The sequence below is a fragment of the Bufo gargarizans genome, unplaced genomic scaffold, assembly GCF_014858855.1.
Source record: "Bufo gargarizans isolate SCDJY-AF-19 unplaced genomic scaffold, ASM1485885v1 original_scaffold_2196_pilon, whole genome shotgun sequence".
Taxonomy (NCBI): Eukaryota; Metazoa; Chordata; class Amphibia; order Anura; family Bufonidae; genus Bufo; species Bufo gargarizans.
In genome coordinates, this window is record NW_025334682.1 from 223,067 (window position 1) to 236,863 (window position 13,797).

Genomic DNA, 13,797 nt, shown 5'->3' on the forward strand with positions numbered 1-13,797 from the left:
AGGGTGAATGGCAGCACAGAGAGCAATGAGCTCCTGGCCTGTGGTCTATGAGGGTGAATGGCAGCACAGAGAGCAATGAGCTCCTGGCCTGTGGTCTGAGGGTGACTGGCAGCACAGAGAGCAATGAACTACTGGCCTGTGGTCTATGAGGGTGACTAGTGCCACCGAGAGCAATGATTTCCTGGCCTGTGTTCTATGAGGGTGAATGGCAGCACAGAGAGCAATGAACTCCTGGCCTGTGGTCTATGAGGGTGACTGGCAGCACAGAGAGCAATGAGCTCCTGGTCTGTGGTCTGAGGGTGACTGGCAGCACAGAGAGCAATGAACTACTGGCCTGTGGTCTATGAGGGTGACTGGCAGCACAGAGAGCAATGAGCTCCTGGCCTGTGATCTATGAGGGTGAATGGCAGCACAGAGAGCAATGAACTCCTGGCCTGTGGTCTATGAGGGTGACTGGCAGCACAGAGAGCAATGAGCTCCTGGTCTGTGGTCTGAGGGTGACTGGCAGCACAGAGAGCAATGAACTACTGGCCTGTGGTCTGTGAGGGTGACTGGCAGCACAGAGAGCAATGAGCTCCTGGCCTGTGATCTATGAGGGTGAATGGCAGCACAGAGAGCAATGAGCTCCTGGCCTGTGGTCTATGAGGGTGAATGGCAGCACAGAGCAATGAGCTCCTGGCCTGTGGTCTATGAGGGTGACTGGCGCCACAGAGAGCAATGAGCTCCTGGCCTGTGATCTATGAGGGTGAATGGCAGCACAGAGAGCAATGAGCTCCTGGCCTGTGATCTATGAGGGTGAATGGCAGCACAGAGAGCAATGAGCTCCTGGCCTGTGGTCTATGAGGGTGACTAGTGCCACCGAGAGCAATGATTTCCTGGCCTGTGTTCTATGAGGGTGAATGGCAGCACAGAGAGCAATGAACTCCTGGCCTGTGGTCTATGAGGGTGACTGGCAGCACAGAGAGCAATGAGCTCCTGGTCTGTGGTCTGAGGGTGACTGGCAGCACAGAGAGCAATGAACTACTGGCCTGTGGTCTGTGAGGGTGACTGGCAGCACAGAGAGCAATGAGTTCCTGGCCTGTGGTCTATGAGGGTGACTGGCAGCACAGAGAGCAATGAGTTCCTGGTCTGTGGTCTGAGGGTGACTGGCAGCACAGAGAGCAATGAGTTCCTGGTCTGTGGTCTGAGGGTGACTGGCAGCACAGAGAGCAATGAGCTCCTGGCCTGTGGTCTGAGGGTGAATGGCAGCACAGAGAGCAATGAGCTCCTGGCCTGTGGTCTGAGGGTGAATGGCAGCACAGAGAGCAATGAGCTCCTGGCCTGTGTTCTATGAGGGTGAATGGCGACAGTAATTGATTATTACAGTGAAAAACCACTTCAAATCTCTGCTTTGGTTCCGAGTGGTACCTTGGAACCGAAGCGGAGTTCGGTTGCAAGGTTTTTCACTGTAAAAATCAATTACCGAAGTTATTCAACGAAGTCTTGCATGACTTTGTGAATACCTTACTCCGGCTCATCGGACCCCATACATTCAAATACCGTACGGAGACTAATATCCATGCAGTATTATAAAAAAAAATTTAGCTCATCTCTATACGTGATGCTCCTTCATTAATTTATACAGAGAGTATAAGTTATTTATGTACCTGGCCAGTGTCGGTGAGGAGGGCACATTTGTCCCCATGGGCATTGGCCTGTCGGGAAGGTTCTTTGTAGGGTCCATGGCCAGTCTGCTCCTGGTTTTAACACTGGCCTCAGTGGAGGAAAAGTGTCTGCTTGGCAGCTCCCCTCCAACTGACATGTAGATGTTAGGCACAAGAGATGCAGCAACATGCATGTCACTGACAGCATGCAAACTACTCGTAGGGACATAGAGAACTGCATGGTATTGGCTTACATCAAATTTAGGAAACATCCTGAAGAAGATTGTTCAGAACACACAGGGCGATTAATATTTGCAGTTATCACTCAGTACATCCTTAAATGTATTTTTAAGCTGTAGCTCAGGCATATTGTACATGATAATGTATTATTCATAAACCTACAGAAACTGTACTGACTGCCAAAATGATTACAAAGGTAAAAACTTTAATGGAGATCTGGAGTTTTTCAAGTCTTTTGAACTAGATATTACTGTGCATTTGCAAGTTTCAGGTTCTAGTCTAAAACGCTAATGTTTTTTTTTCTTGACGACTTATACAGACCACATACATGTTGCCTTATTTTCCAGCGAACATGACCACACCCATGCGAGGGCTGCCCATCTCAGGTCAGGAAACCTGAGGAAATATAAGGATCCACATCACCTCCACACCTTAGTTCAGAATTCCTGTCCTCCATATGGGAGTGCATTCTGCTTCAGTTTCAGTCTGCTTCCTCACAGTACATACTGTGGTAACTGCTGCAGCTCTGCTTAGCAGTTTCCTCCAGGCTTGGTCTGGTGTTCCTTGGAGCTTGAATGCTGTCTGCTTGTGACTTTGGCAAGTGAATAGGCACAGGTGATCTCAGCATCACTTCTGTAAATTTTCAAGAGCCTGAATTGTATCTGAAGCAGGGAAATCTGCTTGCGCCAACCCATCAGAAACCTACAGAGCTTCCACCCTGATATTGTTTGAGTGATGAGATAATCATTTTTGGGGTGAGATGTACCTATATTTTGACATTAATATTTACGATTTCTTTGTTCATTTTTCATGGTGTTAAAACTGCTAAAGCTAAGAATTGGTGTGACGTGTGTAAGAAAATCTGGTGGACAATATTAGACTTTAAAACTTTTTTTCTCAGCCTATTATTTCTGCTGGTTATTTTAGGGTCTCTGATTCTGAACAACGCCCCTTCATGTTGGAAATCTTTTTGTCAAATCTTTGGATGAAGATAATTTGACTTTTTTTTATCTTTATTAGCTGTGGAAGATGCAGACATTTTTATTGAAAGCTGTAAATGCTACCATGCAGTTTGATGACTCCAAAGATCCTAAGACTGTAACAGACCGATTTTCAATGGGTTGGCCCCTAAAGCCACTGGGGTTTTCTCTTTCATTAATAATGCCTTGTCACTGAGCCAAAAAAAATTGCAATACATATATAACCCTTTTGACCTTACTTCCCTGAGCCTGGCATAGTTGCTATTATGAATATGTACCTCCCCCTTGGGTTATTTTTACCCAATAGTTGCAGCTCCACATATGTAAATCCAGAGTAACTAGCCTCAGAGGTGTGGACAGCCACTCCTTTTCTTTGCTAGGGGAGGTTTCTCCCAACTGTGGCAATCTCCGTCACAGAGAATTAGGCTACAGCATGATCTCGCCAGAATTTGCAGTTCTTGTGATACCATGCTGCATCATAGCTTCAGACGGGACAGCATCCTCTTGAGCAGCTGGGCTCTTGTTATGCAATGGCGGTGGCTGCTGGGCTCCTCTGCGGTGTCTCACTCCGATCCCTTCTGAAATGATGATGCAGTGTAGTGACAGAGAAGTGACTGGCCACACATCTGTCACTCCAGAATTATATATGTGGTGCCACAACTACTGACAACAGGAATATATGTATCTCAATTCTTTTGGTTTGGTAACAGGTTCTCTTTAAACATTCCCAGCCATGTTGAACATACCATGTCTGTCCTAAGATAAATAAGAAATACTATAAGTGCAAGCTACCATCAGTCTAAAAAGTACATATATAAAACATAATAAAAATTGAGACAAAATACATAAAAAATTTGATTGCGGTATACACCTGAGGGGACAATACAGTAGGGCTCTCAATGCAGAGGGGAATACAATAGCTATATATCACTTAACCAAATGGTAATCAATGGAAACTAATGCGGTATATAAAAGTGTCAAGGCCTGTGTCTATATAATCAAATGCATTTAACCCCTCTCTCAAAGAGACAACAAACAATAAGTAAAACCAGTCCTTACATACTCACTCATGAGTGGGACAATCGCCTCAGGAGGACCGCACACCCCGACGCATGTTTCGGCAACACCTTCATCTGGGGGCGCCAGGGTGTGCGGTTCTCCTGAGGCGATTGTCCCACTCATGGGTGTGTTTTTATGTAAGGACTGGTTTTACTTATTGTTTGTTGTCTCTTTAAGAGAGGGGTTAAAGGGGTTGTCTAATCATGGACAATGGGGGCATATCGCTAGGATATACCCCCATTGTCTTATAGGTGCCACTGGGACCCGCAGCTATATCGAGAATGGAGCCCCACAGGTGAAGGAGGGCGCCCTGCCCATGCAGCCACTCTCCATTCATTTTCTATCGGGCCGACGAAAATAGCCGAGGGCTGGCTTGGCTATTTCCATCTTCCCCATAGAAATGTATGGAGAGTGGCTGTGCATGGGCATACCTCATTTATTTCCATTGACTACCATTTGATGGTTAAGTGATGTATAGCTATTGTGCTCCGCTCTGCATTTAGAGACCTACTATATTGTCCCTCAGGTGTATACCGCACTTTAATTTTTAATGTATTTTGTCTCTATTTATTTCATGTTTTATAGATGTATTTAATAAAGATTATTTTGCCATTTTAGACTTTTTTGGTATATATCTGCTCTATGTTGAGTTGGCTTCCTTTGAGGGGGTTTGATGTTGTCCACAAAATTTTTTGGGCCATTATTTGTCTTTGTGCTGCGTAACCTATATATATATATTAACCATCAGTCTTCTATGTAGATTCCATATGAATCCGGATGTAGTATCGCCCTTCTTCTGTACTAAACCTAAAATTCATGTTGGAGAAAAGATGAAAACTTATTGCAATATAAGGTTAAGGGGAATGGTTGTAAACCTCTACGTTATCTATTGCAAGATGGGCTAAGCAGACCATCCACTTGGCATACATTTCTTTGTGTTTAAAGCAGCCACTTTGAGCTCTCATAATTTTTTTGCAAACCTTATAGGTGGCAGCTCCTTTTTTATTCAGATTTGATTTGGGGGAAGTATTGTAGGCTGTAGTCCCTCATTCACAATATATTTATTAATTTTTTTGTGTTTTCTATTACAATCTCCCATGGGTGCGGTCATAGCCATAGGGAAAGTAAGGGTACTTTCACACTTGCGTTGTGAAGATCCGGCAGGGAGTTCCGTCGCCGGAACTGCCTGCCGGATCTGAAAATCGGTGTGCAAACGGATAGCATTTGTAGACGGATCCAGATGCGGATCAGTCTAACAAATGCATTGAAACACCGGATCCATTTCTCTAGTGTCATCCGGAAAAACTGATCCGGTATATTTAAAAAAATAAATTTTTTTGCATTTTTAAAGGTCTGGCATTAAATGCATTGCAATGGAAAATAATGCCGGAAAATAACGGCAAGTGCTCCGGAATTTTGGACGGAGAAAATACCGCTGCAGTATTTTTTTCTGACCAAATACCGTAAGAGTGACTGAACTGAAGACATCCTGATGCATACTGAACTGATTGCTCTCCATTCATAATGCAATAGGATAAAACTCAGTTTTTTTTTTCCAGTATTGAGCCCCTAGGACGGAACTCAATACCGGAAAAGAATAACGCTAGTGTGAAAGTACCCTTACCCTGGGTTCAGACCTGAGCGTTTTACAGCGCGTTCCTACGTGCTGTAAAACGCTCAACACGGAGAAACCAATGATTCCCTATGGGAATGGTTCTCACCTGGGCGTTTTACAGCGCGTACGATCGCGCTGTAAAACGCCCGACGCTCAAACAAGTTCTTGAGCTTTTTTTGGGGCGTTTGTCGCGCGTTCCCGCACATAGAAATTCGGGAACGCGCGACAATGTGTGCACGCCTGTCTCTGTATGCGCGATTGTAAACGCCCGTACAATCGCGCATACAGAGCGCTCGTTTCAGAACGCTCAGGTCTGAACCCCCTGTAAAACTTACATGTTAATTGTTTTTATGTAGTATGTGACCACACCCCAAAAGTATTTAAAAGTTCTAAGATGTTTTCTGCCAGACATTAGACATATACCATATTTTTTGCTTTATAAGACACCCCCTCTGGTTTAGACAACAGAAAATTACCAAAAATATTTTCTAGGTCCTCTTTGAAGGGAATGTGGTTTACTGAAGTGCAGGGGTCAAGGTCAGTAATTTTGGGTGTACAGTAAGGAGGGGGGGGGGGTAGTTTTAGTCAGTTCCTTTTACCCTCAGCAATGGTGCATCTGGTCATCCCATTAAAAGTACCTATCCAAATAAATGTGTCTCCTGTCATTGCTTTGTTGTGTCCTGCCATGCTTCTTGTTTTGCTAGATAATTTTTAAGTATGTGTCTGCGACACATACACACACAGCACTGGTGTACATACACATAGTGTTACTACATCCTTACAACTCTGCTACACACACATATCTTTAATTAAAAAAAATCACATTTCCCTGCACTAGTGCTGGCTGTAAAGTTCTTGTGTTCTAGCTCCTCTCATTGATGACATCTAGTGATGAGTGAAGCAAGCTTCGGATCACTGAGGTGTGGCAGGGGTGTGGATGTTTTCATCTCCTCAGGTTTTCTGTTCTGGGATGGGTGGTCCTCTCATGGGTGCTGTCATAGGATACAGATTAGGGTTGTTTCGATACCATAAAAAAGTATTGTGATACTCGATACCATGCAAAAAAATAAAATAAAAAATGCTGCATGCATTCCACATTTTATGGAACGACCGGGCCATAATCGAACAGTGCTATCCTATTTTTTGGGGACAAGGTGACAAATAAAATGGCGAATCACACAGTTTTTATTTAATTTTTTTCTTTTACGGCATTTGGACTTTTCAGACATGGCGATATGTAATATTTTATTTATTTATTTAATTGTTTTTACAGTTTATTTAATTATTTTTCACCTATGGGGTTAGAACCTGGGATCTTTTAATCCCTTGTCTATTCACCCTAATAGAGCTCTATTGTGGTGAATAGGACTTCACACTGTCCCTGCTGCCCTGTGCATAGTACACACAGCAGCAGGGAGCGGACTATGGCAGCCAGGGTTTCAGTAGCGTCTACTGCTGGGGCTCCAATCAGAAGCTGCCACTGCCACCAATGCGGCACCTGAGGGGTTAACTGCAGCACCCTGCCGGCAATGTGTTTCTGCCGCTGCCTGCATTTGTATATTAAATGTTAATTATCATTGGTGGCGCAGTGGCCACAGACCCCCCCCCTCTGCGCTCTCATTGGCGGCAGCAGCACAGGGGGAGGGAGAGACTGCTTCCTTCTTCCCTGTGCCGCTGAGAGCAGCGCGACCCATATTCTCTGATACTAGGCTGTGCAGTAGTACAATCTAGTATCGATAAAAGACAAATCCCGGTATTGTATCGATACCGGGCTAAAAGTATCGATTAGGTATCAGTAAAGTAAAACAATTACTGATAAGTGTAGCTATTTATTTATTTATTATCTAAATATTGTCACACAATTGTTCTAAAGAGGTTTTCCCATGAAAAGTTTTATCATGTATTATGTTGTTAAATATAGGACAGCAGGGGTTCCAACTTCTGTGACTTCCAGCAAGCCAAAGAATGAAGGGTTCCTGAGTCCCATTTATGAATGGAGAGGTAGTGTACATGTTGGTCCACCTCTCCATTCACTTTTATTAGACTGACAGTGTATGCTTACATCATTCCCATAGAAGTTAATGGAGCAGTGAACTGACATACACTCTACCACTCTATGCAGTGACATGACTCGAAGAACCCTTGTTCTTGGCATTGCTGGGAGTCTGAACCCTCTGCAATACGATATTTATCACCTCTCCTGTGGTTTGGTGATAAATGCTTTTTATGGGATAACTCCTTAAATTTTTTAATCATTGTTGAGTTTTTTTTTCTTTTCCAGAACTGATGTTTTTGGAGACTAGTGCGCTTACAGGAGAAAACGTGGAGGAAGCGTTTGTACAGTGTGCTAGAAATATACTAAACAAGATTGAATCAGGTAAAGTATAGAAATGCAACACTTTTTACGTGGGTTATTTTTATAAACACAGTGGCTGTCTTGATGCTATTTATGATGACAACCTTTATGATGACAACCCCTCCAAATCTTTAGAGGCATTACTTTCGGGGTTCCATATTAACACCAAAAAATCTTGAGGCATATCTTCTGCAAGGTCTTTCGGTGACTACCTACATATACTAACCTGGCTCTAAATGTAAAGCATAATCCACTTCTCCCGACAACATGGAAATTGTGCACATGGCATAGCCAACTATTCCATCTTGATCCACATTGCCCTTTGTTTTTACCATTTGTGGTGTATCTTGGTTTTATGCTGCCCTAGGCAAGACTAAACTGACCCACCCCTTCCTGTCAAGGCCAAACCCCTTCCTCTGTAAACCCTATCCCTTCCTCTTTAGGCTTCACCCTTTCCTGAAAAAGAATCATCACAAATGTATGCATGAAATGAAATAAAATGTCTATCATCTAAAAGTTATTTAAAAAAAATAAAAATAAACTATGCACATTCCTAGTTAGACACAAATATTTTGTATTTTGCAGATGTATAAAAAATATATAAAAATCTGTACAATACGAAGTATGTGTGTCAGAAGTTGTGCTTTTTTTTTTTTTTAAAGAAGAAAGCAAGGCATTGATTGGTCGCTTTGGACCCTAAATGTCCATCCAGCGTGTATGTGCCCATTACACACAGATGTAGCAGAGCTGAGTTTGTCACTGAGCACTCCTCGCGCGCTGCCTTTAGTTTTGCATAAGACTGCACGTACGCCAAGCTCTTATTGGAGATTAGTTCTCCCCTGCAGACAGAAGTTTAGCTCCATCTGTGTGTGACCGGCGCATCAGAAACTGGTGATGGGCACCGTGGTCACTGCCCCAGCACTCCGGGCACTCACCGCCTGAACATCCCCTCCATGTCCTTGATCTGCTTTCTGCTCAACTCCTTGAACTCGGTGTACGAGTTGAAGACCCTCATGTGTGGCGGCTCCCCCTCCGCCTGGTCCTCCATTCGCAGGCGCCTGTTCAGCCTGGAGGCCAGCTCGTCCTCAGCCATCATGTCCCTTCACCGGCTGCAGCCGCCACCTGTCCCCCTCACATGAGAAGATGCAGCCGCCACTGGTCATGTGTCTGCTCCCCATGCAATGCTGCCCCTGATTGGAGGAGAGAGAGGGAGGGGTGGGGACTGGTCCAGAGAGACGGAGAGGAGGAGGATGCTGAAGGCAGAGGAGCGAGCAGTCACTGGAGTGTAACTATCACTAAGCAAACAAGGCATTTTGCTGCCCCATTTGCAAGTGCCGCCCTAGGCAAATGCCTTGTTTGCCTTGTGATAGATACACCCCTGGGCTATTTTCTCCCAGGCTGTGAGCTCTGCAATGCGATTGGCCAGCGCTACAGAAGAACAAGGGCAGACTCCGCCTACCTTAACTTAGTGAGCGGAGATACCGGAGGGCATAGCAGGAGAATGGAACGGCGCCTGGGGATAATAGTAAGTGCAGTGAGATCCCCGGGCGCCGCTCTACATGTCTGTATACTTAGTTCACAGTGTGATAATCGGTGAAAGGTCCTCTTTAAGGGAGAAGCCTCACTACCACCCATGCCCAGATGCCATATTATGTGGTTTGTTTGGCATTTTGCCTGCAAATTATTTCACAGGCAGGTAGGAACACCCATTTACATAACTTCCCACATTTCTTCTCTTTCTAGAAAAGCTATCCTTTGTGTTTAAGATAGAATGGATATCTTCCTAGTTTAAGGATCAACGATTAAAATGTTTTTTCATTAAACTATTGAATATATGTTCTATATAAAATTATGAATACAAAATATATTTTGCCTGCATATAATTGGACAAAAAAAAAAGTTTTGGTGCAGCTACTTGGTTTCTTGAACAGCAGCTTTTGGGTGCTGGCTTGTTGAGATGTTGATGACATTATGCATTCATCTGGGGTGTCAGGTTAATGTCCAGGTGTCCCTTCCCTACTTTCTTTTTTAGACTACTGTTTCTTGGTTTAATGGATAGGTACACTTTTGGGGACAATATTTTTATGATTGCATTTTACATATCACACTTTCTAAAAAATAAAAATAAAAATAAAATGAGCTGTTCTGTCACATGTTTTTCTAGCTGTGTGAATGGTACTTTCACTTTACTTTGTGCATGTCATCTAATAGCCCTTATCTCTAAATTACTAAGAGGTCATAAACACTTATTTAAGCCACATTTGTATGGGTAAGATCAGAATTTATAAGGTCAGAGATAAGGACCCTTTGACTCCCTGCAGGACAGAGCAGAGAGAAAATACAGATCCTGCTAGTAGATAAACTCAAAGCTGTGCAGGGAAAACAGCTCATAGTTTTTAATAAAGACCAATTGAAAAAAATATTTTTAGCTCATAATGAGTGCAATGCAATAATAAAAAAAAACAATTGCCACCGAATGTATACCTAGCCCTTAACTGTCCTAGTGTGATTGGGCTCAGTACAGGTTTACTTCATAATGTACAGCAGGTCTGCAAACTCTGGCACTCCAGCTGTTATGACTCTACAAGATTCAGCATGCAAACTTTCTAGGCTGTTCTTGATGTATAGCAAAAATAGCATGCTACCATGTTAGCCAGAAAAACCAATGTGATGCTAAATACTTTTGCATAAAAAAAGACAAAGGTATTATAGCAGCAATTCCTTTTATTGGCTAACCAAAACATTTTTTTTCTGTTTGCAACTTTCAGAGCACAGAGGATCCTTCATCAGGCAGTATACAAATAAATGACTGTGAGAAAGGCACACTACTTAAAATGTTACAGACATGGGGTGGTACTTCATCAGAGTAAGAGCTCATGCACATGGACGTGTGCACCCCATACCCGCTGCCTGCAGATGCAGACCCATTCTCTGTGATCTGCAAGATTCAGTCTGCACCACAAAAAAAAGAACATTTAGTTTTTTTGCAGTTGGGCGGGGGGGCGGACCGAAACACCACAGAAGTGCTCCGTAGTGCTTCGGTGGGCTTCCACTCCGCACCCATCTGTATCTTGTGGACCCATTCAAGTGTTTGCAGGCTGCAATAAGTCTGCAAAAAAATATGGATGACGTCTGTTGCTTTCAGATTTTTTTTTTGCTATTCCATTGTAAAAATGCCTTTTTCTTGTCTGCAAAACGGACAAGAATAGGACATGTTCTATAATTTTCCGCACAGAACAAACATACATATTTTTTGCAGACTCATTGAAATGAATGGGTTCACATCCAATCCGCAAAAAATGCAGATCAGATGAGTACAAAAAAACAGGAGGACTGACGGCAAGGGGAAAGAACGTGCTCCATGTAGTTCCAGGTGTCAGATTGAGGCCTCTTTTTAATGATTGGAATGTTATCAGTTTTAGATCAGTTTGGTAGAATCATTTCATTAATCTCCTGTCAGTTAGTGAAGACTGCTGCATTTACATGGAGCAATCTCCTCCGCAGACGGCATGCTCTGCTGCCGGCAATCAATGATTTAGGTGTCCACAGGCAGTGTAAAGAGGCCTTTAGGGCTCTTTCACACCTGTGTTCTTTTCTTCCGGCATAGAGTTCCGTCGTCGGGGCTCTATGCCGGAAGAATCCTGATCAGGATTATCCCCATGCATTCTGAATGGAGAGAAATCCGTTCAGGATGCATCAGGATGTCTTCAGTTCAGGACCGGAACGTTTTTGGGCCGGAGAAAATACCGCAGCATGCTGCGCTTTTTGCTCCGGCCCAAAATCCTGAACACTTGCCGCAAGGCCGCATCCGGAATTAATGCCCATTGAAAGGCATTGATCCGGATCCGGCCTTAAGCTAAACGTCATTTCGGCGCATTGCCGGATCCGACGTTTACCTTTTTCTGAATGGTTACCATGGCTACCGGGACGCTAGAGTCCTGGCAGCCATGGTAAAGTGTAGTGGGGAGCGGGGGAGCAGTATACTTACCGTCCGTGCGGCTCCCGGGGCGCTTCAGAGTGACGTCAGGGCGCCCCGCGCGCATGGATGACGTGATCGCATGTGGCGCTCTGACGTCATTCTGGAGCGCCCCGGGAGCCGCACGGACTGTAAGTATACCGCTCCCCCACTCCCCACTACTACTATGGCAACCAGGACTTTAATAGCGTCCTGGGTGCCATAGTAACACTGAAAGCATTTTGAAGACGGATCCGTCTTCAAATGCTTTCAGTTCACTTGCGTTTTTCCGGATCCGGCGTGTAATTCCGGCAAGTGGAGTACACGCCGGATCCGGACAACACAAGTGTGAAAGAGGCCTTAATCTTAACCCCTATTGCCTGTCTATCTGTAACAACAGTTTTATTACTCTTTCTTATTTGGGTGATGTATCACCTTATGTACAAATGTCTGTAACCTTTTAAGTAGTGTGCCTTTCTGTGTGTCATTCATTTGTATTCTGCGTGTGAAGGAGCCTCTGTGCTCTGAAAGCTTGCAAACAGAAAAAAAAAGTTCTTGGCCAATAAAGATATCACTGCCAAAATACTTAGTCTTTTTTAATACAAAAGTATTTTACATCACATAGGCTGTTCTTGGAAGTGGGTATGCAAATTAGCTTTTAGCAAGCTGTGCCTCCTACCAGATGTAAGGTAGCTATCCTATTTTAACCCCTTAAGGACACAGGGCGTACAGGTACGCCCTTGTGCCCTGGTACTTAAGGACACAGGGCGTACATGTACGCCCTGTGCATTTTCAATCACCGCCGCGCGGCCGGCGGCGATCGGAACCCCGTGCCTGCTCAAATCATTGAGCAGGCACTTGGGGCAAATGCGTCGGGGGGTCCGGTGACCCCCCCATGTATGCGATCGCAAAAAACCGCAGGTCAATTCAGACCTGCGGTTTTCTGCGTTTCCGGGTTATTCGGGTCTCTGAAGACCCGATAACCCGGAACAGGATGGTGATGGTGGTGTGATTTCACTCCACCAATCACCATCCAGCGATCCTGAGTGGTGATGGTGACATCACCACTCAGGATCGCTTTCTGATTGGTCAGGGGGCGGTGCGGCGGCAGATTCAAAAGAGGCAGGCGCCCCTCTCCTCCTCCTTTTGTGTTCCAGCGCCGGAGGAGAGAGGAGCTGCCTGCTTGTGTCCACCATCGCTGCCAGCACCCCTGATCTGTGCCCCCAGGACCCGATCTGTGCCCCAGCACCCCATCAGGTACATAGGGACAGCTAGGGAAAGTTTGGGATAGGCAGGGAAAAAAAAGGGAAAGTTAGTTTTTTTTTACTTTTTATTGCATCACCCTAGTTAGGGTGTCTGGGGTCCACAGCACAGCTGTGTGACCCTAGACCCCCCAGGGGTGCTGCCACTTGCCCCCCTCCCCCTGCCACTTGCCCCCCCCCCCCCACCTTTTTTGGGGTGCTTTTTTTTTTTTTTTTTTTTTTGAGTTCGCTGACTGTGACCGGCACTTAGCGTCCGGCCACTGTAAGCGCATCGCACACCCCACCGCTGATCAACTTCGGACGGTTGATCAGCAGTTTTGAATTTTTTTTCCTCACTTTTTTGCCCTTTTTTTTAGTTAGTTTTATTTATTTTTTTCTGTTAGTTTTAGGGTGAGTTCGTGAACACCCGTGCCCCCTCACACACGCACACCAAATAAAGAGTTACACACACGCACATATACACGCAGACACACACTCCCCTATGGCCCGCCGGACGTTCTCGGCCGAGGAGGCATACGCCCAGCTTGCCTCCGAGTCCGAGAGTCCCAGTGAGGATGAGGATGACCCCACATTCCTGTTGTCATCCGCATCCTCCTCATCATCTAGCGATGATGATGAGCCCCCAAGGCGGCGGAGACGCCGCCAGGCGGAGCAAGGGGACCGCCATGTTAGGGACCCTGTGGCCCA

The 13,797-nt window shown here is 45.0% G+C and overlaps 1 protein-coding gene across 1 annotated transcript in view; it reads left to right on the forward strand.

Annotated features, from left to right (window-relative positions):
• Positions 1–13,797, forward strand: part of LOC122924066 (ras-related protein Rab-4A) — a 114,991-nt gene that overhangs the window by 79,509 nt on the left and 21,685 nt on the right. Inside the window, exon 6 of the mRNA XM_044274985.1 lies at positions 7,819–7,914. Coding sequence (XP_044130920.1) covers positions 7,819–7,914 — 96 coding nt within the window. The remainder of the gene's footprint in view (positions 1–7,818; positions 7,915–13,797) is intronic.